The sequence below is a fragment of the Streptopelia decaocto genome (genome assembly GCF_964273445.1).
Source record: "Streptopelia decaocto genome assembly, chromosome: 6".
In the NCBI taxonomy this organism is placed as follows: Eukaryota; Metazoa; Chordata; class Aves; order Columbiformes; family Columbidae; genus Streptopelia; species Streptopelia decaocto.
The window spans coordinates 33,196,244-33,219,354 of NC_138660.1; the positions used below are offsets into that span (position 1 = coordinate 33,196,244).

The window sequence follows — 23,111 nt, forward strand, 5'->3', positions numbered from 1 at the left end:
GGTTTTGGTTTCTTTAAGATCTTCTTCAGTGTAAGTCGTATTACCTGGTAGCCCAAGTGTTGGAGATTTCTTTAATACCTGTTTACCAGGCTTTATCATGTTCCCACTTCTAAATATTTAGAAATATTTAAACACTTGTGAACAAATAACGTTGTCAACTTTGTGTTTCATCCTACCTTCATATTTTACTTTAAACGAGAAATATGTCTCTTTGCTTCTTAGTTTGCTAGGTCACCTCTAGAACCATTTCAGATACGTTGGAAGATGGTATCTGAATTCATTAAGTTTCAGTGCTTGCCTTCAGTGTGGAAAGACTGCAGCTCTCTGCTGCTTTTTAAAATAGACAATATCTATTTTTAAATGCCGTTTTTTTTAATCTAAAGGTTTTTCCGTCTCTGAAAAGTACATGATATTTATTGCCATTGCAGTTGATACAAGAGTATAAAAAGTACTTGACTACAGACGAAAATTGTACATGCTGAAATTGTTCTGTGCAATTCAAAAAATGTTGTGTGTACCAACCCGTAGATGGGATCTATATGTTTAAAGTGATTATAATGCTCTTAATACTATATGCTGATAGCGTCAGGCTGCTGCTTCTCTGTTTTTAAAACAAATCCCCAGGAGATAGTTTGAGGCACAACTATAGAGTATTGATTGTTCAAAGAGAAAATGGATGTAGTTTTGTTCCATTTATGATAACAGTAAAATATTTCATTACTCTGCTGGCAATAACTATCTTATTCTCAATGTGGCATGCTAACATTATGTAATTTAAATTAAAGCAAAATTGCTAGTAGCGCTCAAAATTACTTGGAAGAAGTGGTGTGTGGGTACGTACAATCTCGTGTCCTTACCAGCTACCGCTCAACAGCAAAACGCTCCCTCCAAATTTCCTCCTTTGCGGCAGCAAATTGTAAACCAAGATCTTAAAAGCAGATTTACTCTTTCTACGGGAGAACTGTTCTCTAATATATATTTTCAATGAGCTTGAATGACATTAATGAAACCACAAGAAGGCGAAAAGAAGTAAGAAAAAATTCACTCTGCAGATGAAATTTTGCTGAACGTCAGGAATTTAGACTAAGTTGGACACTGGGCAAATGACTGGAGAGTTAGTGGCGCATCAAAGAATCCCTTAGAAAAGGCAGCCCAGTGTCTGGTACTGGTGACATAGGATTGCTTTTGAAGATTGTTTATTAAAAATGTTTGGTTTTCACTTTTAGTTCTTTTTTTAAGTTTCGCCTTAGAGGCTTTGAGGAAGAAAAGTAGGATTTCATTATCCAGGGCTGTTCCAGCCCTATAACCAAGGAAATACCCTGCAAAATCTCATTGACTTACAGGACTATAAGTTTAGGTATAAAATGTGTAAAGCCGTTCTTCAGATCTCTGTTACATCAATATAGGTTGTTCCATAGTGTAATATTAAGTTAATCATAATCCATTTTTTCACAGTAGCACCCGAGTTAAACAGCAGAAATTCTATAAAATGTCTTTTTGAAAACTAAACTCTATTTAAGTTGTAGAATCACTGGCAGAGAATTCAAGGTGATCAGAACACTTGTTTCCTAACAGGAAAATCAGGCATTTTAAAATAATCCAATTTTTTATAATGGGTTTTCTAGCACATATTTCAGTTCAACCTTGTTTTGAAATTAAAGATATTTTTACTTAAGTGCTCCTGCTTTAAATGGCCATAAGATAATTCAGTAAATCTCACATTTCACCCTGAAAATGAGGAAATAGCTACATAAATGCAACTTTAAGGCTTTTTGATGAAATTTTGAAGTCTGATTTAAGTTAAAGCACACTAGCAAATAGCATAAATTGTCTGTGATTTGCTGAAGAGAACAACAGCAATTGTAATGCCATTTTTTTTAAGTAATCTGTTTTAGTTTAAAAAAGGGCACGTACTCGAGATGGACAAGTAAGCTGTTAGGTCTTCTTTGCAAAAGGTTTTTGCGGTGGCACTGCGTGAAGCGGAGTACCGGTGGGGACGCAGGGACGATCGCTAGTCTCCCATAAAGATCAAATAAACCGGGAAAGGTCTCTGTGTGGGGCAGTCATGCTGGTGTCAGCTGCAGAGCGAGATCGTTCCTGTGTTGGTTATCCTGGTCTCATCACCTCTGTGCGGACACAGCCGCAGCGTTCAGGGCAAGCACCTGGCCTGTGCCTATTTAGGCTGGATCTATAGCACAGCTTAGCTCGCCCATTCAGTATTTCTAACATCAGCAGCAAAGTTACGCACTCTGTACATTTCTGGTGTGTCTTCACAGCAAGTGTGCTGTGTCTTCGGTTTGATCTGTGGCTGCTCTCTCACCAGGACAATGTCCTTGATTTTGTTTGCAGACCAGCCTGGCTCACAGACTTGTGAATCGCGAGGGCTCGGTAACGCAGCTTCCGCTCTACACGTCTCCGTCTTTGCCCAACATCACGCTAGGACTACCTGCAACTGGCCCTTCCAGCGTGAGTGATGGGGGATGCAGCCTGTGCTGCCATTCAGAGACCTGGACAGGCTGGAGAGTTGGGTGGGGAAAAATTTAATGAAATATAACAAGGGCAAGTGTGGAGTCTGTCATCTGGGCAGGAACAACCCCAGGTTCCAGGATAAGCTGGAGAATGACCTATTAGAGAGCAGCGTAGGGGAAAGGGACCTGGGGGTCCTGGTGGACAGCAGGATGACCATGAGCCAGCACTGGGCCCTTGTGGCCAGGAAGCCAATGGTACCTGGGGTGGATTAGAAGGGGGGTGGTCAGTAGGTCAGAGAGGTTCTCCTGCCCCTCTATTCCGCCCTGGTGAGACCACACCTGGAATATTGTGTCCAGTTCTGGTCTCCTCAGTTCCAGAAGGACAGGGAACTGCTGCAGAGAGTCCAGTGCAGGGCAACGAAGATGATTAAGGGAGTGGAGCATCTCCCGTGTGAGGAAAGGCTGAGGGAGCTGGGGCTCTTGAGCTTGGAGGAGACTGAGGGGTGACCTTATTAATGTTTACAAATATATAAAGGGTGAGTGTCAGGAGGATGGAGCCAGGCTCTTCTCGGTGACAACCAATGGAAAGACAAGGGGTAATGGGTTCAAACTGGAACACAAGAGGTTCCACTTAAATATGAGAAGAAACTTCTTCCCAGTGAGGGTGCCAGAGCCTGGCCCAGGCTGCCCAGGGGGGTTGTGGAGTCTCCTTCTCTGCAGACATTCAAACCCACCTGGACACCTTCCTATGTAACCTCATCTGGGTGTTCCTGCTCCGGCAGGGGGATTGCACTGGATGAGCTCTTGAGGTCCCTTCCAACCCCAACATTCTGTGATTCTGTGAAATGTTGCTCACGCTACTGTATCTCATAACCCACCCTGCTGTCAATTGTGCGTTTGCAGGGAGGATCAGCACAGCAGGATGCAGAGAGACTGACTATCCCAACCTTACAGCAGCGGATCTCTTTGTTTCCTGGCACTCACCTCACTCCCTACTTGAGCACTACAACGTTGGAAAGAGATGGAGGAACTGCACATAACCCTATTCTGCAACACATGGTCTTACTGGAACAGCCAACTGCACAAACGCCCTTAGTCACAGGTGAGCGCTCTGTAGGTAATGTGCAAAACGCAGTCCCAGCTGTGGAAAGAGAGCAAGTGGCATCTGTTGCGGCTTTTTGTAAATCTGTCTCTTGTACAAAAGAGATGCTGCATCCTCTGTACGTTCTATAGGTATAACATATAACCTTCAGGATGCATTTGTCGATATGTTGGATAGTGGCAACATTTTCAAAATCAGAGGTTGCCCATCTCATCCAGAGGAAGAGGGGAGCTGCCTTGTCATTTTGGCAAAATCAAAAGAAGTAGCGTTTACTTCGTAAGTAAAGCGTAAGTTTGTAGGTCACAATTTAAAACTGTATAGAGTTCTAACCACTTTAATCTAAAGTGGAGACAAAAATGTTTCTTGTGATTACCCTTCCTGTTTATCACGGATGGTTTCTGTTCTGTAGATGAAAGGCATGCATTTACACAATCTCAGATTAAAATACTTGCTTTGCATCATTATTATAAATGGCAAAAACGTGGCAAAATCAACAGCATCCAAACAGATTGTATTTGTTTGTATATGTTACATTTGCAGTATGTTAATTGCTTTGAATCACTCCATGTGTCATATTTTCAGAATTAAATACCTGTGGGAAGGCGTATTTCTATAAATAGGGTTGATTCAAAGCAATAATCCCCAGTGGGATGCATTTCTGTTCCGCAGCGTATAATGTTGGGACAAAAGATGTTCTGCATAAGTTGTAGACATACTGATTTTTATTTCTTTCATTTCATTTCTAATGGAAACTCTTGAGAGTTGTCCATCACTGAAGCATTACAGCACTGCTCACTGGTTTGGCTCATGTCTGATTTTACATTCAAATCCCAGGAATATACGTGGGGTTGTGGAAAGCTTATAAGCATGTACATATGGGGAAGCTGAAGCACGGAAGTGCGGTGTTTAACCAGCACTCTCAGATCCATGAAATGGTGTGTGTGGGTTCCTTGAACCTTTTTGTAATTTTCTGTTGTCTCCTTCTGCCACGGTTGCTGTGGCATGACAAGGTTACCTGGGGTCGTGACATGGCTCTTCACTGCTTGCCCTTTGCCCAAGGTCTGTTGATGAAGAGCCATTGGAAAAGACTTTTCCTCTTAGGGTATCACCAAAACTTTCTTCTCTGTTCATGATGGCTTTAAAGCACATGTTGGAAGAAGTGCCGTTCTGTTTCCTATTCGACCTCTCTCCAAGCTTCCCTCAGTGTACAGTGTATCGTGTTTGCTTCCAAGTGTATTCCTTCTAGTCCACCTGCTAGTGTGGTGTTTGCAGAGTGAGTACAACATGTTATAAACCAACACTTAGGAGAAGTATTCACAATGCAACAGAGCAACAAGAAGAAACACGCGTTCCAGATGCAGCAACTGAAGGGGAGCAAGCTAACACATGGTCTCAAAAGCCCTAAGTGGACTGGCTGCCAAACTACAGTTAGTACTTCTAACTTCCTTGGAAGCAAAGTGGAGTTTTGTTTATTCCGCTGGTAGCCTTCAGCTCTGGAGATAGTCTCCTGACAGCTGCAAAATGATCTGGCACGGTGGCAGATCATTTCTTCCTTTCTGTGCAGGAAGGTAGGTGTGGAGGTTTGATGAAACTAGAGCAGAATTCCTTAGGTGTGCCGATCCTGTTGTGACAGGTTACTCTGGGTAACATCCTTCACGTTGACACATATGTTCTGAGTAGGAACAAGACATTTCCCTGGAAAGCTTTCTCACGGGGACCTTGGTGATTCACTTGGAGGAAGATAGTGTTCCAAGGTGTCCTATGCCAACTGTGTAGGATCCCTTCCTCTGCTGTTTAATTTGAACTTTTGGGAAGAGGAGCTTGTGCCATAACAGAGATGGACCACATATTTCCAAATTATTCATATATTCATACATGCAGAGACATGTGTGCATGTGTGTGTATATATATATACACACACACAGAGACATTTATAAAGAAAGATACCCTTTTACATGTTTATTTACAGAAAAGCAAAGGGTGGGAGAAACTCAGACAATTTTTCCACAAGGAGAAAAGCTTTTAAATTAGTCAGATTCTTCCACGTAGGGCAGTTCTGTGAATCACTGGGAAAAAAAGAGGTAAAGTCTTGGGACCGAAATGTCAAGGTGTTTCTAAACTGCTGTATTCAACTGGCTGTAGATTTCTGGGCAGTTTCTCCCTCTTCTCAACCAAAGACTGAAGAAAGAGAAGATAGAACTTCTCTGAGCCTTGAACTGCGCAGTATTTCTGAATGTTACTGACCACTTGCACAGTCTGTAGGTTTTTTTATACAATTAGGTAAAACAAAAGAGTGCTTTTTTCCTAAAAGTGTGTGCAGCCGTATCTATATAAGGGAGACACCAGTGATGCCTTTCTATCCCAAGGTGTAACGAGCAAAAGTAAAGGCATATCTTTGGCTTTTAACTCTTGGGTTTGGGTTTGTGTTGAGCATGTCTGCGTGTCCCAGCTGTCTATGGAGTATGTGTAGGTGTGTTTTCAGAGAGCAGAGCAAGAACTGGCTTACCCCAAGAACAGCTAAAAGACAGGCCCTTCCTAAAGACATGCCCTTACCAGAGCTCAGACAAGTATTTCACATGGTAGTCATCAGAGACACCTAAATTGCCAAGGGCATGTGAGTAACACAAGTTATCCCAAAATAACCCTATGTTTTCATTACATTACTAGCATGTATACACAGGACAGTGATGGAAACAATTCTAGGTATTTGTCATCTTGGCCTCGTACCTTTCTTTCTATAGAAATAACGAAGACTGATGGCTCCCATATTCCTGAAATGCTTCAAGGGATTGCCTTTTTCCAACACAAACGTAGTCAGGGGTTTATCACGTGGAAATTTTCGTCCCTAGTCATTTCTGTGGGACAAGGTGTAGCACAACCAAGGGCAGACGTGCTTCCCTACATGATGTAGAGTGGAAAGCAGCTTCATCAGCGTCCATCATCCTTCAGCCCATCCAGTGAGCCCCCTGTAAGGTGTAATTGCTGAACGCTGCGGGGTGGAAACTTGGGTTGGTACTTTCCTAGAAATGAATGTGGGATTACTCCCATTACCAAGGCAAGCTGTAAGACTTTAACTTCTCCAGACTACTGCTGTGATCTTAATTTATGTCACCCACCAAGTAATGGGAAGGTCCATAAGGTATTGCTGATTTTAAGAAAGGAAACATTTCCCTAGGCTCTCTTGACTAAACAGGTAAGTAATTCAAAAGAAAGCAAAGTATTACTCCATCCAATGGTAATTAATTGTTATCTGTTCTCTTTTAAGGATGCTTCAGCTGTAAATGGCGAGGTGGCTGGTTTTAACGTTATATATCATTGTCACCATCAGCATTACTCAACAGCCATTTTCTCCCTTCCTTTTTTTCTTCCTTTTTTTCTTCTCTGCTGTTTTTTTTCCTCCATATTATCTTCAGACTGGTATCTTTCAGGACTGCCCCTCCATGCACAGTCTCTGGTTGGTGGAGAACGGGTCTCCCCTTCAATACACAAACTCCGGCAGCATCGCCCGCTCGGGCGCACGCAGTCTGCTCCCCTTCCCCAGAACGCCCAGGCCCTCCAGCAGTTAGTGATCCAGCAGCAGCACCAGCAGTTCTTGGAGAAACACAAACAGCAATTCCAGCAACAGCAACTGCACATCAACAAGGTAGGCATGACGCTTTTAAAGTCTTTCCATGTACAGCACCGATACAGACCTTGGCCAGCACTATTTCAGAGTTTTTTGGGCGGTAATGTATGTGGTCTCTGCCTCCATAACCAACTGGCCTTCATCCTTGAACCTCTTTTTCATTATTTTGAGAAATACATCACCAAGGTGAGGATCAATACTTGTGTTGCAGACAGTGGCAAGACAACACAGTTTGAATTTCTGGCTTTCCAGTAATACTTTTTAAAGTTGTCATTTGCTGCTGTTCATCCGCATCAGAATCTTTTGTCAGTTTTGTTAGCAGAAAATATAAAATGCTGTCAAGGAATATGGGGAAAATATCTACTGTGTGTATATTCCTTTTGAAAGGGAGAAGGAGCAGTAATATGGGTTTGAGGGGGAAAAAAAAAAAAAAGGCAAGGGATTTAAGGCATGACAACACCAGAAAATAATTGAAAGTGGAGATATTCGCATTTACTGAAGCATTTTTCACTGGAATTACCTTTGGAAAGAGAAAAGCTGTTCCCATCTCCAGATTTTCTAAACCATGGCCCTGTGTAAAGCATTGCAGTGTCCTTATCCATTTCTTCTGGAAATGAGGAAGGTATTGCTGTGCATCCTGCAGAGGTTGTTTTGAAGATTAATTAGATGTGATTTGAAAATTGCTTTGAGGAAAGCAAGCACTATGTTTATTATCTCGCTTTCTGTAAATCTCTCGGACAACATCAGGTGAACATTACAAAGCACCATTCATCAGCGCACGGATTTTGCCATTGCTGTGTAGCCAAAATCATCTGTCTGGGCATCCCAATATTACAAAGAAGCTGAAACAAAGCTGCTTTGAGATGATTGCATTGAGTATACATTAAGATAGACAAAAATCTGTCCTGATCTTTTAGTCTATGGGAAGGTAAAAATTGCCTTTTAAATGCAACAGGTCTGATCACAAGTGGTTTGAATGGAGCTGTGGTGTTTTACCCCATCTGAGGTTTTCTCCCAGGATTTCCAAAGGCACAGTCTGTTGCTAGACTTGCAACATTAAAAGGTTCTTGGGGAGGAGGGAAATCGATTGTAATCAGTGTGATATTTTTCTGACTCAGATTTGTACTGTTTTGAAGCTTTCTAAAGATTTTCTCAAGGAGTTCCAGTGGTGGCTTTGTTTAAGAACCAGGCAAATCCAGCAGTAGGCTTCAAGTTTGGTGGCAGGCAGACCTTTCAGTTTAATTTATGGTGGAGATTTCTCCAAATATTTTCACCGTTCCAGTCCTATGAGAAAATACAACTACCGAAAGCTGGATTTAAAAAAGAAAAAAAAAAAAAACACCACACAACCCCCCTAAAACTTTGTTTATAGACCCGAGCTAAGGCAGGATGATTACACAAGTTACTGACGTCAATCATGTACTTCTGGATTGCTGCCACCACGCAGCGCCCGTGCCAGCCCTGGACCTGGTTCAGCCCCGCACACCGGGGTGGTGGGGACCTGCTGCTGCTGCCATGGAAATGTCCCTCACCCCCCGCTCCAAACACTCTTCGTGACCAAGATCACCGGGGCACGGGGCGCTAGGTAGGGTTTCTTTGTTCAGAAATAAACGTCAGCTCGGCGGTTGGTTTGTTTGAGGTTTTTTCAGGCTTTCCCGTTGCCAGCGCTTGTGAGCATCCAAAGACCTCGCCGTGACGTACCCACTGAACTCATTCAGACTTTCGCTCGGACCTCCCAGGAGCTGGAGAGCGTCTGTGAGCGAGTCCTCCCGCAGCGCTCTGAATCTCAGCCTTGTTCGGGCTGTGATCTATCGCATCCATAGCAGAAGCAAGCGGGGAGTTGGGGGGGGGGGGCAGTGTAATTAAACTGATTTCCCTGTGTTTGATTTATATAAGTAATGAGTTAAAATGGTTTCGGTACTAGGCGCTGTATGCGTGTGGCAAATTTATCCCATGGGATAGCATCCAAGTGCTGACATGGAAAAAGACTTTTCCCAGACGCATAGATATTTTAAGACCCTTGTGTGTAGGAGAGTAAGGACACAACTAAAAATAATGTAATGGATTGCTGCCTTTTAATTATTAGCATTAAACTATTACTTAATTATTATGGATTTCCTGTAAATAATAGGAGGCTGTTTTCAATTGCTTGTGGTTTTCCCAAACTGTAAGATTTTGGCCTTAAACTTTCCCTGTTAGGTGTCTACATCAGATGAAATTTTTGAGAAGATTACAGCCAAAACATGTCTTGCTGTTTCCAAGAAGGCAACTTGGGAAAAATATGTTGTTTTGCTCCTCATTAAAAATAAGAATAATAATAATCTGGGGGGATTTAAGCTGTGGTGCCCAGGGCTTTGGGGCAGTAACTTGGATTTGGACAAGCGAGGACAGGGTGGGTGTTTGGATAGGGAAGGAGAGAGCAGAGGGATGGGTTGGGTGGGACAGGTCCAAAGGAGGGACAGGGCTCCTTGGGGTGACTGGAGGGGAATGTGTTCCCCAGGCTGTGAACCCTTCCAGCACAGGCTCTGAAGTCTGTGGTCTGCCGCCGTCTGCAGCAAATTGGGGATTGCTTGAGTGTAGCAAAGCGCATGGTTCATCCTGCCCCGGAGCCAGCTGGAAATGAGGGTCCCGGCCTTGTTTATCCCATGTTCTTGTTATCGCCTCGTGGTGGCATTTGCATTCAGACCCCCAAAACTGGGGACAGAAGAGACATGCATGAAAGAAAAGTGCATTATCAAAGTGCATTATCACTGAGCACTTAATCTAGGACATGGGACATGTCGAGTTACCCATGCAACTCTTGCTCACTTTTTCTTTTCTTTCGCATCTTTTTGATCCAGTTTTTGACAATCAAGTGGTACCTCTTTTCCAAGAAGTCTCAGTGTAGTACAGAGAAGAGTAAGAGCGAGGCTGCTCTCCGGTGGCGTGCTGCCTCATTTGCTGCAGAAATCAGAAGACACGTAAGGAGTGGGTGAGAGAGGGAAAGAAGGGACCTTAGGGCTAAGACAGCTTGATGCCATGGCCAGGAATTGTTTTTCTCCTGTCTGTCGTGTCCCACGGGGCGGATGGGACAGCAGCAGTACGCTCCGCTTCTCCGGGCCATTTGCAGGACTGGGAAATGGGGCTGCAAGCTGCAGAGGTGTTGCTTGCATGTCTAAAACACATCATCTTAAAATCAGACGTATCATGTTGAAACCCCCATCCAGTGGCGTTTCCTGATCTCTGTCTCGGCTGTGTGTTTGATGGCATTGAGCCGCTCCCTGTCTGCCGTCGAGTCATTGTGAACACAGACGTACTAATGTTTGCAGAGCACTCGTGCTCTAGTGATCACACTGCAAAACCCCGTGTAGAAATCACCAGCTCTTAATCTTGAGAACCAGGGTTTGAGACATCAGATAAGATTCTGGATAAGATACCAGATCACTTCTCGTTAATTGAGCCCTGTGCAACCTTTGATCTGAATGAGGTATGTACCCTAAAAGAGTAAATACTAAACAGTCCTGAAAATACAAGCTATACATTAACACAGGTGCACAGGAGAACGGACCAGGAGTTGTTTTTCAGAGGAGCTCTGCTGGGTGAAGGGGATTTTTTTGCCATATGATAAACATATGCAGCAATCCCGACGTTGTTTCATCTTCAGCAATTACAGTTTCTCTGCAGACTTCAGTCTCTTTTAAGATGCAAACTTTAGTCTTTTGTGTATGAGAGGAGCTGTGATATGCCCTGTGGCGTTTTGGGAGGTATTCTTGTGGTGACAACAAACAGGTAAAGTCAGAGCGTGTTTCTCTGAGCAGACTCCAGGTATTTTGAGTTACAGGTGATAGATTTTCAGCATGATACATCTTGAAGCAGCAATTCTCTTTGTAAAGAGAAATATGCAAGTGAGATTGCTGTAAATTCTGTGCCAGAAAGCTCAACTTTTTACCTTTCCGTAGTGAAGATGAGTGTTTTGGCTTCAGTCCCCTGGATGTATAATTCACAAAGCCGTACTAGAACAGATAATCTCAATTTTATTCCTGTTAAGCAGATTAACACTCAGCTTCTGTGGTCTAATTATGGTTCTTCTGAGTAAACTCCATTTTTAGCACACTCTGGAAAGTGAGGTGTTTCTCCTGCTGTGGCATATATATGGCAACGTATATGTACCAGACTACAGTGCCTCAACTTGTCTGGTACAGCAGCATTGGGTGGATACATTTTTATTAACACCTAGAGTTTAACCTTGCTATTTCCTGATTTTTATTTTTTTATTTTCTGGAACACGTTAACTGTTTAGCCTCAAATGACTCCTGGAGTAGCTTTTCCTATGGAAAGTTTAATTTGTAATATTAGAAAAATACAGTGTATTAGGTTGTATTGCACAGCATTCGGGTAGGGCTGTTAACCCTTTGAATGGTTTAAGGGAAGTCTGTTTTAGAGACACCCAGATATAACTTTGGATATAACAAGTATTGAAAAAGATCTCCGGAAAACCTCAAGTGTCTCAGTTGGCCGAATGTGAAATGCCGTTCAGCAGGGTGTGAGACACTTGGCATTTGCGTCCTTGTGCATTGTGGCACCTTTTACTGTGTAGATGCCATTTGATGGTTTTGGCAGGAGCCATTGTTCTGCAGGGCATCTGTTGCATATGTAGATGTGCACCTGATAAAGTCAGGCCCATAACTCCAATTATATGTGAGACAGTGGAAAGGAAACAGTTCTGCTGGTGCCAGGGTGATCTCTTCTTGCTCCCCCTCCTTTTCCCCTCCAGGTGGTCCCTCTTCTTTGATTCATCACAGCTGGGTCCAGTCTACAAAAGTTAAAAATTAGAATCTAAGGAATACCTCATGTGGGAAGAGTCGTATCGATAGCCAGAAGAGGCTTGTGCTATCATTTCCGAGTAATTAATGCAAATTCACAGCAATATGTTTTATTCTCCGAGCGCTCGTCCACATGTCCGCTCCCCTGCGGATTCACTCTTGCCTTACACCTCTCTGCTGGTGTTTTTCTGTCTCCTGAGCATCCCAACAAACGTACCTACTCCACACTGTCACCTCTTTCTTCCCAGCCACATCACTGACTCAAGACCGACACTTTTTTTGGCTATCTCAGGACGTTTTTGGGCTGAGTGATAGTTATTCTAGGAGCTTCTCAAGCATTTTTCTACTGGGCACTCTTAATTAGTCTGCGATGAGTAAGCAGATGTTTCTAGCTGGTTTAGCTGTGTCTTCGAAGGTATCATGGAGCAGTAGTTATGTTCAGTAGTTCACCTGACAGGAAATTTTATTAGCAAAGAAATGCAGCCTCTATTCCTTATGAGGCATTCCACAGAAAAAATGATTAATTCTCTTTTTCCCCTTGTATTGTGACCTGACGTTGCTATGATTATTTTTTCTTTCTGTTCTTTGTATTTCAAAGATGTAGATAAGAAATCTCTCCAGCTATATCAAGTCTTTTAAAAGTGCTTGTGACTAGAGATCTATAGTTTCTTCAGTACTGAAATAGTTGGCTGTCCGAGGTTGGAGAGGCAGCATCTTTAACAATGTTTTACGGTGGCAATACATGATAGCCAGAGGCTATATTTTCTATTTGAAAATAAAGGAGTAACCTCCTTGCAAAGGATGCAAGAGAGCTAATTAAGGGAAGGACAAGTTTTTTATGGTGGATTGTTTAATTGTTTACTATTTCAGATATATTTGTAGGACTTTTCAATGCTGTCTTAACTTTTTATTCCCTTGCACTTCAATTACTTTAGACTTTCTTAAATTACATGAGCACATGTTAATAAAATTGAAAAAAAAAAAGAATTTTAAGGAATTTCAGTGGGCCTGGGATGCACATACTCATGTATTATATGGAATATGTTCATAACAAAGTGCTTTCTTTGCAAAATTGTCCTTTAGGAAGAATAGGGTTGCAGCAGCTAGAACAAATGACATACCAAGAGATTCACATTATATTAGGAGAGCAAACTGAATGTTTGAAATGTCCTTGTCATTGACCACTTGATCTTTCAACCTCCATTGTAGCATTTTACACATGTGTTTTTCATTTAATTCTTACATTTTTATGGAGTTTGAATAATTTAAAACTTCTAGGGAATTACACTGCTTCTCATTTCCATTAGATTTGACAACGACATTGTAAGTTATTTTCCCAGCAATTACCTTGTGTGGTTCATAAGTTCAAAAGGTATTAAGTTCAAAGCTTGAGGCCTTTGATTCAAGCAGGAAAAAGAAAAAGTAGCAGAAGATGGTTTATGATGATTTAATTATCTTTAAAACAGATTATATTAATCAAGCCTAAGAGAGCTTAAAGAAAATTGATGGAAGAGCTACCTTTAGCTTAACGTGATTTAGTTATCCAATGTGTATTACACGTAATGAAACTGAGGAGATTGCGGAGGGTGGGGAGGAACCTCACAAAAATCCTTGAGAAGTCTTGATAGCTGAATCTTTTAGGTTAGCAGGAACCTCATGAGATCATTTAGTCCAATATCCCTGCTCAAGCGTGGGCAGCTAGAGCGGGTTGCCCCAGGCCTTATGCAGTTGAGTGTGAATATCTCCAAGGATGGACACTCCCTCTCCTGTTGTTTCTAGTTTAAAGCTCTGATTACCAGCTTGGCCAGCCCATTGGCAAAGGAACTGCTCGTTCCCTGTTTAGTAATCCACAAAGTCCTGGAAAGCTTTGGCCTTATGTCCTGGTCCTCGCAGCGCTCCATTTTTAAAAGCTTTGAGCCTGAGTTATTTGAGATCTTCTGCTGTAGTTATGAGCAACCTCTTGCTGTCCCTGCTCTGATACTTGCAGGCAATTAATCCTCTGTATTATCTTTGCCTAAATCTGCCTTGTATAGGTTTGCTTAAGTTACATGGCAGAGCCTCTCTTCCTACATTTAGGGAAAAAGGCTTAATTTCAGGTTGGAGCCACTGTTCTTCAAAGAGCAAGTTACTTACAAGTAGTCGCTCCTTCTGCATGTGTTCAATAACTGTGTTTTGATTTAGCTTTATTAGATTTAAAATCGATATTGCTTTTCATACCAATGACATAATCCTTATTAAAGCTCTGCCCTGACAACTTTCAAAGTTCAGCAGTTTCTTTATAAGCTTATGAAACGGGTACAGCCTGAGCTCTTTTAAGGAAAGGAAATAAATTTATTTACCTATGCTGGATTTGAAAACAGTTTGCATTTTTTTGTTGTTCCAAATAAAAATCATAAGCAGTCTGAGATGGAGAGCTGTGAATTTTATCTTGCCAATGAACTTTCAAAAAATCTGAGCCTGTGTGAATTACAGTGAAAATTATATTGTTCCCTTCGTTTCAGCGGCTGCTTTCAGAGAAGTTCACTATCTCTAGTTAGGATGGTCTCATCAGAAAGATGCTCTTCTTGCGATTTGCTTCTGTATAGGTGCTGTAAGTTGAGTGTCCTCAGTTTCTTCTTAACTAATTTCATAAGAGTGCAAGTTTTGGAGAAATCTTTTCAAAGGTTCTCACTTTACAGATTAAATTGAGAGGGTGATTCAAGAACAAGCTGGGTAAGCAAAGTGGAAGAAACCCTCTTAGAGGGCTTGTGTCTCTCTTTTTTTCAGCATTTAATTGCCAAATGTATTGATGGTTGTTGTGTTTCTCCTCTGCGGGTTTGTGAATGGAGGAACATCCGTAGGTGTGTAGGCACAAGAGGCTCTTACTTCTTCAGAGGGAAAATCAAGTGCAAAATGAAGAGTCTGTCATTACTTAGGACACAGGATTTCATGGTGCTTAATGCTAAGGTTGACTTGACCTTTCCCTTGAGTGGTTGTTTTGGACCTAGTTTATAAGATAAAAGCTATAATTCACAATTGCACTTCTCATGAAGCTGGTTCTTTGGGGAGAACAGAGTGAACTTTACTTGTGATGAGTTACATTTTATTTATCGGTTAACCTCTGCGTTGTTTTTAGATTATATCAAAACCCAACGAACCAGCTCGCCAGCATGAAAGCCACCCTGAGGAGACAGAAGAAGAGTTACGGGAACACCAAGCCCTTTTGGAGGAGCCGTACAGCGACAGAGTCGCGAGCCAAAAGGAGGCCCCAGGGTTGGCCAGTGTGGTGCAAGTGAAGCAAGAACCCATCGAGAGCGATGAGGAGGAAGCGGAGCCGCAGCAGGAGCTGGAGGCTGGGCAGAGGCAGGCTGAGCAGGAGCTGCTCTTCCGTCAGGTGAGCTTGCAAAATACCAATTTGGGGGCTTAGTTCGTTGTAGAAAATCGTTTGGTTCTTGGTAGTCACCTTATACTACTCCAAGGGGGAGAAACTAGGGGGAAACACATCTTGAGGATTTGCTACGTAAAGAAACCTGCAGGTAAGATCAGTGCTGTCCTTCCCAGGAGTCACCGTGGGTGCTGGACACTGGAACAGGCTCCCCAGGGAGGTGTCACGGCCCCAAGCCTGACAGTGTTTGAGAAGAGACTGGACAACGTCCTCAGACACACTGTGTGAACTGTGGGGTTGTCCTGTGCAGGGACAGGAGTTGGACTCAATTCTTGTGGGTCCTTCCAACTCAGGACATTCAATGATTCAACTCAGAAGTCTCAGGGAGGAGAATCTGGATCACATGCACAAAATGCGATCCATGTGTTTGCAGCCACTGAACCACTTTCTGTTTGTTTCTTTGAGAGGACAAAGTGTGTTTTAGCAGTTTTAACTGCTAAATACTAGTGGAGGATTTTATGTTTTAGAACAAATTGACTGCCCCAGAGAAGGGCTGGATAAAGGAACAAAGGATGAGATTCATTGGAGGGGGTTCCTTCTTCAGAACTGGAGATCCCAGAGGTTGCAGCTGTGCTCACTTTTGAGGGTAAACATCAGAGGCTTGTGGATTGCAAGTAATAAATCCAAGAACAATGTAGCGTAGCATAATCTTCTCAGTTCCATGGCAGTCTCCCAGAAGCTGCCTGTTGTGGTAACACTAGCGAAGGTGAGAAGGTTGCAGTTCTCCTAAGGCATCAGCGCTCAGCTCATCCTTAACACTCAGGATCTGACGGTACCTACAGCCGTGCGTAATCCTCGCACGGGATCTGCAGCCAAGAGCAGATTGCTGTAGCCATGCCAGGGTGTAGCTCTGAGTAAATCCACAGCCCTTGGCTAGGGAAAGCGGGCTCGTGCCAGGTTTGCAGTTGCCGTGTCTGTGAATCAGGTGCAAATTGGTTGCTCCCCGGAGTCATTTGCATCTTGCTGCTGTCTCCCCAGCCCTGCGGAGCTGACTCGCGCGTCCCCTGTGAATGTCGCTGGCTGTTGTTGCTCAGAGGCAACATTTTCATTTCCTTATTCAGCGGTGTTACCTTCATAACAGCACTGCCTTGAAAGATCAACGCCATTGCCAGCCACGCTTGTACAAAGTCTTATTTGATTTTTTACAGTCACATCTGAGCCTCATTGCCTAAGTAAATAAATAATTAAATGTAATGTGCCGCAAAGTGATGGACCACGGTGATACTGTTCCCCTGAAACTACGGCCCCACTCACTCTAGTCCTGGATGCATGGACACATCTGAGGAGTCTTAAAAATATTATGTCCTCTGCAATTATTTTGCCTCGAAGAGGAGAGGGAATAAATAGAGTAAATGGGAAGGTTGTTAGGCTGTGGTTGCAGTGTGGCAAGGTGGAACAGCCATTCCTTCTGACCAAGAGCCTGTCCAGCTGCACAGAGAGCCGGCGCGGCTGAAAACTCTTTCTCGTGCCTGGGGTCTGGTTGAGTTGGACTTGTTCCCTTGTTTGGTCCATCACACTGTTAAATAGACCATTGCAGTGGTGGAGAGGCACAGGGGGAGGCAGATGTGGCCAGACCCAAGGCAAGGACCTTCTGTTAATGACCCTGCCAGCCTGCACCAGCTTCAGGGGCTGTGGTTTGAACACACCGCACTTGCCTGACTTTGCTCTAGAAACGTGCACATCTTCATTTGCTGCACGTGTGTGCGCTCTTATTTATCAGGGAAAAGAATTCAAGCCTGCAAACTTCCAAAACTCAAAACATACCCGTCTTATGAAGTCACCACACGCACTTTTAGCAACTACCTGCTTCTCTTCCCTGCAGCAAGCCCTTCTGTTGGAGCAGCAGCGTATCCACCAGCTCAGAAACTACCAGGCGTCGCTGGAGGCAGCCGGCATGCCCGTCTCTTTCGGAGGACATCGGCCCCTGTCCCGTGCACAGTCCTCGCCCGCCTCGGCCACCTTCCCGATGTCTGTACAGGAGCCACCCACTAAGCCAAGGTTCACAACAGGTGAGGTTTTGGGGCACTGGAGGCTGAAGCCGTGGAGCTGTTGTTACTGTTTTGTCTTATTTTGTGCTTTTCTGCCCTGTCCCTGCAAAGCCACCTGTTTGGGAGCTGCGTTTGCAGACTCCATAACATTCTGTCTTCGTCAAGGATGAGATTCAGTCATCTTGCAGCCTGTTGTCCTGCTTGTCCCTTCCGCAGAGGGACAGACAACCTACAGTCCAGACAGAAAACAACCTGGAAAAATCAATAGAAGCATAGCACAGTACTTTAATTATGTATCTCCAAAAAAAGAAAAAAAAATAGATGAGTCAAATGCTGTGACAAAGCTGATTTAGAGGCAGGGAGAGGCAATGTTATTGAAAAAGGACAGCATGCCACATACGGTGTCTGTATTTTCTGCACCTTCTCCAGTCCCTGCACAATCTCATGCCATTAAGTTGTCCTCTCTGGGCTCTGTGCCTGCCTCCCCCTCCTTCTGTAACACCATCTCTGCCCAGGAGGCTGTGCCCCTCAGTTAGGATAAATGAGTTAAATTGGTTATTTCAAGTTGTCCTCAACAGACAAACGGACTGAAGAGTGTTTCTTACTTGTTCAGTCTTCATCTCAAAGGAAAATTATGAGTGCAGTTCTGATTTGTCTAGTGAAAACCAGAAGTGCAAAAAAGATGTTAACCTCCCCACAAAGATTAAAGGCAAAAAGTCATTTTTCCTCCTGAATCCTGAAAACCAACTTTTTTTGCCACCAAAATCTTTTCTGTCTATACTCAGTAGCCTTAGTAACAAGTGGAAGTTAATTTATGTGCAACTTTTCAAGTTCTATTTTGGGTAATTAGGCGGAATTATTTTGAAGTCCGCCTTCTTCCCCAAATGTCAAGCTCTATATTGTGAATGAACATTTTGCAATGTGATGTGTGCCTTGGGAAAAGGGGAAAAAAATCCAGAACGCCCAAATAAGAGCAGCTCATGATTTTGTTTCTCCTTCACTTATCCATTTATTCTTATGTAACCCACACTTTTTGCATCATTAAACTCAGCACTGTGAATTGGGTTTATTTTCAGACACTGATAATATAAGAATATGGATATGTTAAATATGACTTTGTTCTTCAGCTGTTAGCTGCAAGGTGGGAAGCATGTGTGATCAGCTCTGTAGAAGCCCAAGCAGTTACCTCGTTTTTGCAGATCAACCCTTTAAGTCTCTATTTGTTGTTAATATTGAAACCTTAAATTTCAGCAAAACTGCATTTCTAATGCAAGCAGTTATAGCAAGATTACTCTAGATTTTGGCTTTTGCCAAGAATGCAAAGAAGGGTAGTCCCCTGGCTCATGGTCAAAGCAGATGAAACTTGAGCATCTAATACACTTAGACCCAAACCTTGGTGCTTTAAAAACAAGGAAGCCTGGCCCTACTTTGAGAGATTATTCATTCCTTCTCTTTCTTCCCTTCTCCTCCTCCTCCGGTATTTAAGTTGCCTTGTCAATCATAAGCAAGACATTGAACATGCAATAACATTTCCTACCAGAGGATATACGTTTGACTCGGATATGTGCCTCTAAATTTCATTTAAAATTACAGGGGATGGTGAGAATGCAGATTTTGAGAACTGTGCTGCACTGAAAATACACTTTTGCGATGTTATGATTTATTTTCCTTGAAGGCAGGGGTTTAAAAAAAAAAAAATATGTGGCTTTAAATAAGAGGCAGAATATCACATTGCTTTTATATGGCAGTGCACAATCCAGTGCAATGATATGAAGAATGCTTAATGTATTTCACCTGTTAAATATCCTTTCCGCAACATTTTTCCATGTTAAGACTCCAAGGCCTTGATTTGTCCATTGCGTTCTGTCTCGTTCAGTTCTCTACATTTATGCTAGGTGAATGGAGGAGGAAAAACAAAATAAAATGCTGTCAAGGGAGAAAGTGTTGTTGGGCATCTACTGGCACTAATAAGGGGCAAAGCATTAAAGGCGAGACCATTACACTAGTCCTTGAACTAGTCTTTCACCTTGCACAAGAGGTGAAGGACTAGTTTAATTGACTGTCATTGTCTGTTTAACAGTGGCAGGGGGAAAAGCCTACTACTCTATGGGCATGCAAGCAGGAAAGGCAGGGATTTCAGCTGTTGAGCACGTGTGTGCGAGTTAGATTGCTAATGTTTTCTTGAAGTTGTCCACGGTGTGTCGGAGATTGTGTTTTTGGAGGTGGATACTAAAGCTTAATCACTAGGATTGAACTGTTCTTTGAAAGGCAGGAAATTAAAGTCTTGGGTATTTTTCAAAGCAAGCAGTGCTGGAGTGTGTTGGGTTTCTTTTTCACTAGGAAAAAGCCATCTGTTTGGTAAGTGACTGCTTTGGAGACCGATTCTAGCACGATCATGCAGTTCGCATTTCAGATAAATGAAGATTTGAATTGTCGTGTTCATTTTGTGAGAGGGCTGGAAGAAACAAACCTTGTTCAACAGACCTAATGGAGCCAACCATGATCACTAAAGACAAGGAATTGTTCATCACTTTCATGTTTGGAATATTGTATAGAAAATGCTAATGCTTTCTCTGGACAGAGTTAGGACCAAACAGCTGGAAATTCTGGGTTTCGTGTGTAATTTATTTTCCTGTCTCTCTCAGTGACCAGTACCTGAAACTTCAAAGGTAGAGGGAAAGAACAACATAATACACCTCTCAAACATGATGTGCATTACTCCACATGAAAATGAAAACAGTGCCCTTCCTGACTTTTTCAGGCAGTCAGTTTTATGTCCCAAAGCATGACATTTAATTTTCCTTTCTACTAGCACATAAAAGAAAGCTAGTCCTTGAACTTGCCCTCGCTAGCACAAGTAGCCCCTTGACTTCAATGAATACAGTTCTGCATGCACTGTTCTACACACTTGAATAAGACTTCTCAGGTTAGGCCATTAATTTGCATAGCTCCAATTATCCAGTCTCTGATCTCCTGTAAAAATGGTTCCACAAATTATTCTGATGTTCTGCATTAAAGTATTTTTCATTTCTGATGAAGGCATTTATTCTCTCCTGTGCAGAGCAATATAATTATCTGAACCTCAAATCATATGTTTGTTCTGCCAAGAAAAGCGCGTCGGTTATGCTTTAGTGCTGACCTTTAAAATGATTGTTCTCATGTCTTAAAGAGTATTGCTTCCAGCACCACTTAATTTAACTTGTAATGGCCAATGTAGTTTCATATTTTAAGCTTAAACTGCCAAGCTTTCCTGTGTGTGTGTGTGTGTCTTCATCCAAGTGTCCCCAAACACAGGAAGGAACTTGGAACAGTTCCCTTCTTTTCAGTGGTTTAGTTTTCAAAAAAGAGAAAAGTTGAGTGATGTGTGTTACAGTACAGAATAACTTCATTGAGACAATACTGTGATCATTGAATCTTTGTAGATCAACCCAATTCTATAAACCTCACTGTAGTCTCTGCTAACAACTAGACGAGTAGGCGTCCTACCACCCTCTTTTGGAAAACCTTTTCTTTAACCCCTTTGTTGAATAGGCTCAGTTACCAAACCTCATTTTAGTTGCATGCATGCATTTTAAACACGTGTGGCTTTCCAGCCCTTGCGGATGCAGACGAGGAGATGCTGGTTCCTGTGGCTGGGGATCTCACCCACAGCTGCCCGTGTTTGCTCTCATTGAGTAGGATGAGCTGATAAACACCCTGCCTGCTCCTGAGCCAACTCGAAACTTCCTCCAAAACACCTGGGAGATACCTGGCAGATCTGCTGCACTGTAGGAAGACAAAGGAAGAACAGAAGAATACAAGGCAAAAGCAAGAAGCTGGTTTTTCATTTGCATTTAGCCTTGGTTTGGTCTCTGTTGGCTTCTGCCCTACCATGCTCTAGGGTGACCCAGGTACAAAGCAGAGATGAAGGCAGAGACTTTTAGTCTGGCTAGGCATGGCTTTACCTGTGTACCTAGAGTTGCATATCCATAGTTTTCAGGAGTTACTATTTAAGGAGTTGGGGAAAACACTCTTTAAAAAGAAACTCGCAACGCAGATTCACACGCTCGCTGTTCAAGTGGTCTAAGACCCCTTCCAGCTTTGCAGTGCAATCAGTGTAATCCACTCTCAGGTTATGTCCAGCTCCCAAATAACAGAAATATTTGTTAGAGCAACAGCATTAAGCATCGTCTGGGAATCCAGGAGGTGAGCAAGAAAAGGCTGCTTAAAAAAACACTGCTTGAAAATGCTTGATTTTGGTTTTTTTCCACAACATTACGAAGGTGTGGCCTGACCTAGCCTCAGATTTATCTCCGGGTTGGAGTGTCCTTTGTAAATGAGGTGCAGCTTCTCGTTCACAGCTTTCCTATACTAGATTTTACTTCTCCTATTTCCATTAGTGAATTCTCTGATGCACTCTCCTGCTGACCTGGACAGCGATCTGATGAACGACTTGCTGCTTGTACTTCTTTTTGTTTGAATTCAAGGCTAGCTGTTGGTGTGCGAATATGTACGTTGAAGAGATACTCATGCACCTTTTGGCTTTAAATCTATGAAGCCAAGTTTTAGACCCCGTAGTCATGTTTGGATGTCCGAGAAGGCAGAACTGCTTTCCTTTTTTTTTAATATTAATGGTTTAGCCAAATCAAGTGCAGTCATCTATGGTCTAGGAGGACATCTATATGGGATTCTTTTGGGTAACAAACACATCATCAAAATGAATAATGTGCCCTGAAGATGCATTTCCTTCAAAAATAAATGGACCTGCGGCAAGGTTACCACAGACCTTGCACTGGTTTGAGTGAACTCAGACTGGGGAGTTCTCATGGACAGCCAGCTTTACCACTGGGCTGCAGCATCTTTGCAGGTGGCATTTACAGTCCTTGCCTTTGCCCAGCAGCTGATGAACTCAGATGCTGTGAATCAAACATGGGAGACCTCTACAAAGCTTTGCAGCACCATCTTATTTAACTGAACTTTGGCTAACCCAAAGGCAGTCAATTAATCAGTGCTCTGTTCTCTTCCTAGAACTGAATGTGGTTTGGGTTTTGTTGTTGGTTGTGTGTTTGTTTCTTTTTCCTTTGCACTCACCTACAGCAAAGCGAGGAACTGCCAAATACCCCCCCTAAGGCTGAATACCTGAAAGTGTCAGTGCTGGGATTTGCCTCAGAGGGGAAAGCCAAATTTTTCGGTGACGGAACATGCCTATACTCAGTCAAAAGGTGTGAGTGCAGCTGGAGCCAAGCTTGGGTACACACAGCACTCCGCTCCAGGCTACGTGTCTGTGTATGTTCTCAGGGTCTGGTTTCTTACAAGCCCCTTTGAACTCCATGCAGTTGCAAATTGTGCTGTTTATTGGTATTTGAAGTGGCAACGTGGAAGTTCCTTGAGCTGCATTCACGCCGCCCACCACAGTATAGGTGTGCTCGTCTGGGATTTCGGAGGAGAGATATTGGTTGGAGTACAGACCCTTAATGTTGGGATCTGGGAATAGCTTGTGCCTTCACTGATAATTCAGAGGCTTTGGATTCTCATCAGACTTTTGATTTACAACTTTATACTGTGCTTTCAGACATATATTTCTTGCAAGAAAACTTATTCCTCGGGGTGGAGGGGCAGGTATCCAACTCCTTTTGTTCTGTTTTCTGGAGCTTCTCGCTGAAGGGAACAGTAGATTTAAACATTTGAGTATATCTCTCTTGTTTAAGTGAAAAAAGGTCTTT

General features: G+C 42.9%; 1 protein-coding gene across 10 annotated transcripts in view; it reads left to right on the forward strand.

The window, feature by feature from the left end:
- HDAC4 (histone deacetylase 4) overlaps positions 1-23,111 on the forward strand; it is a 233,809-nt gene that overhangs the window by 161,755 nt on the left and 48,943 nt on the right. For 8 of the 10 annotated variants that reach the window (XM_082056512.1, XM_082056513.1, XM_082056506.1 and 5 more), the window contains 5 exons: positions 2,350-2,466; positions 3,372-3,570; positions 6,984-7,213; positions 15,113-15,370; positions 17,244-17,430. In XM_082056512.1, coding sequence (XP_081912638.1) covers positions 2,350-2,466; positions 3,372-3,570; positions 6,984-7,213; positions 15,113-15,370; positions 17,244-17,430 — 991 coding nt within the window. The remainder of the gene's footprint in view (positions 1-2,349; positions 2,467-3,371; positions 3,571-6,983; positions 7,214-15,112; positions 15,371-17,243; positions 17,431-23,111) is intronic. The other 2 variants (XM_082056510.1, XM_082056511.1) reach the window with 1 other exon arrangement.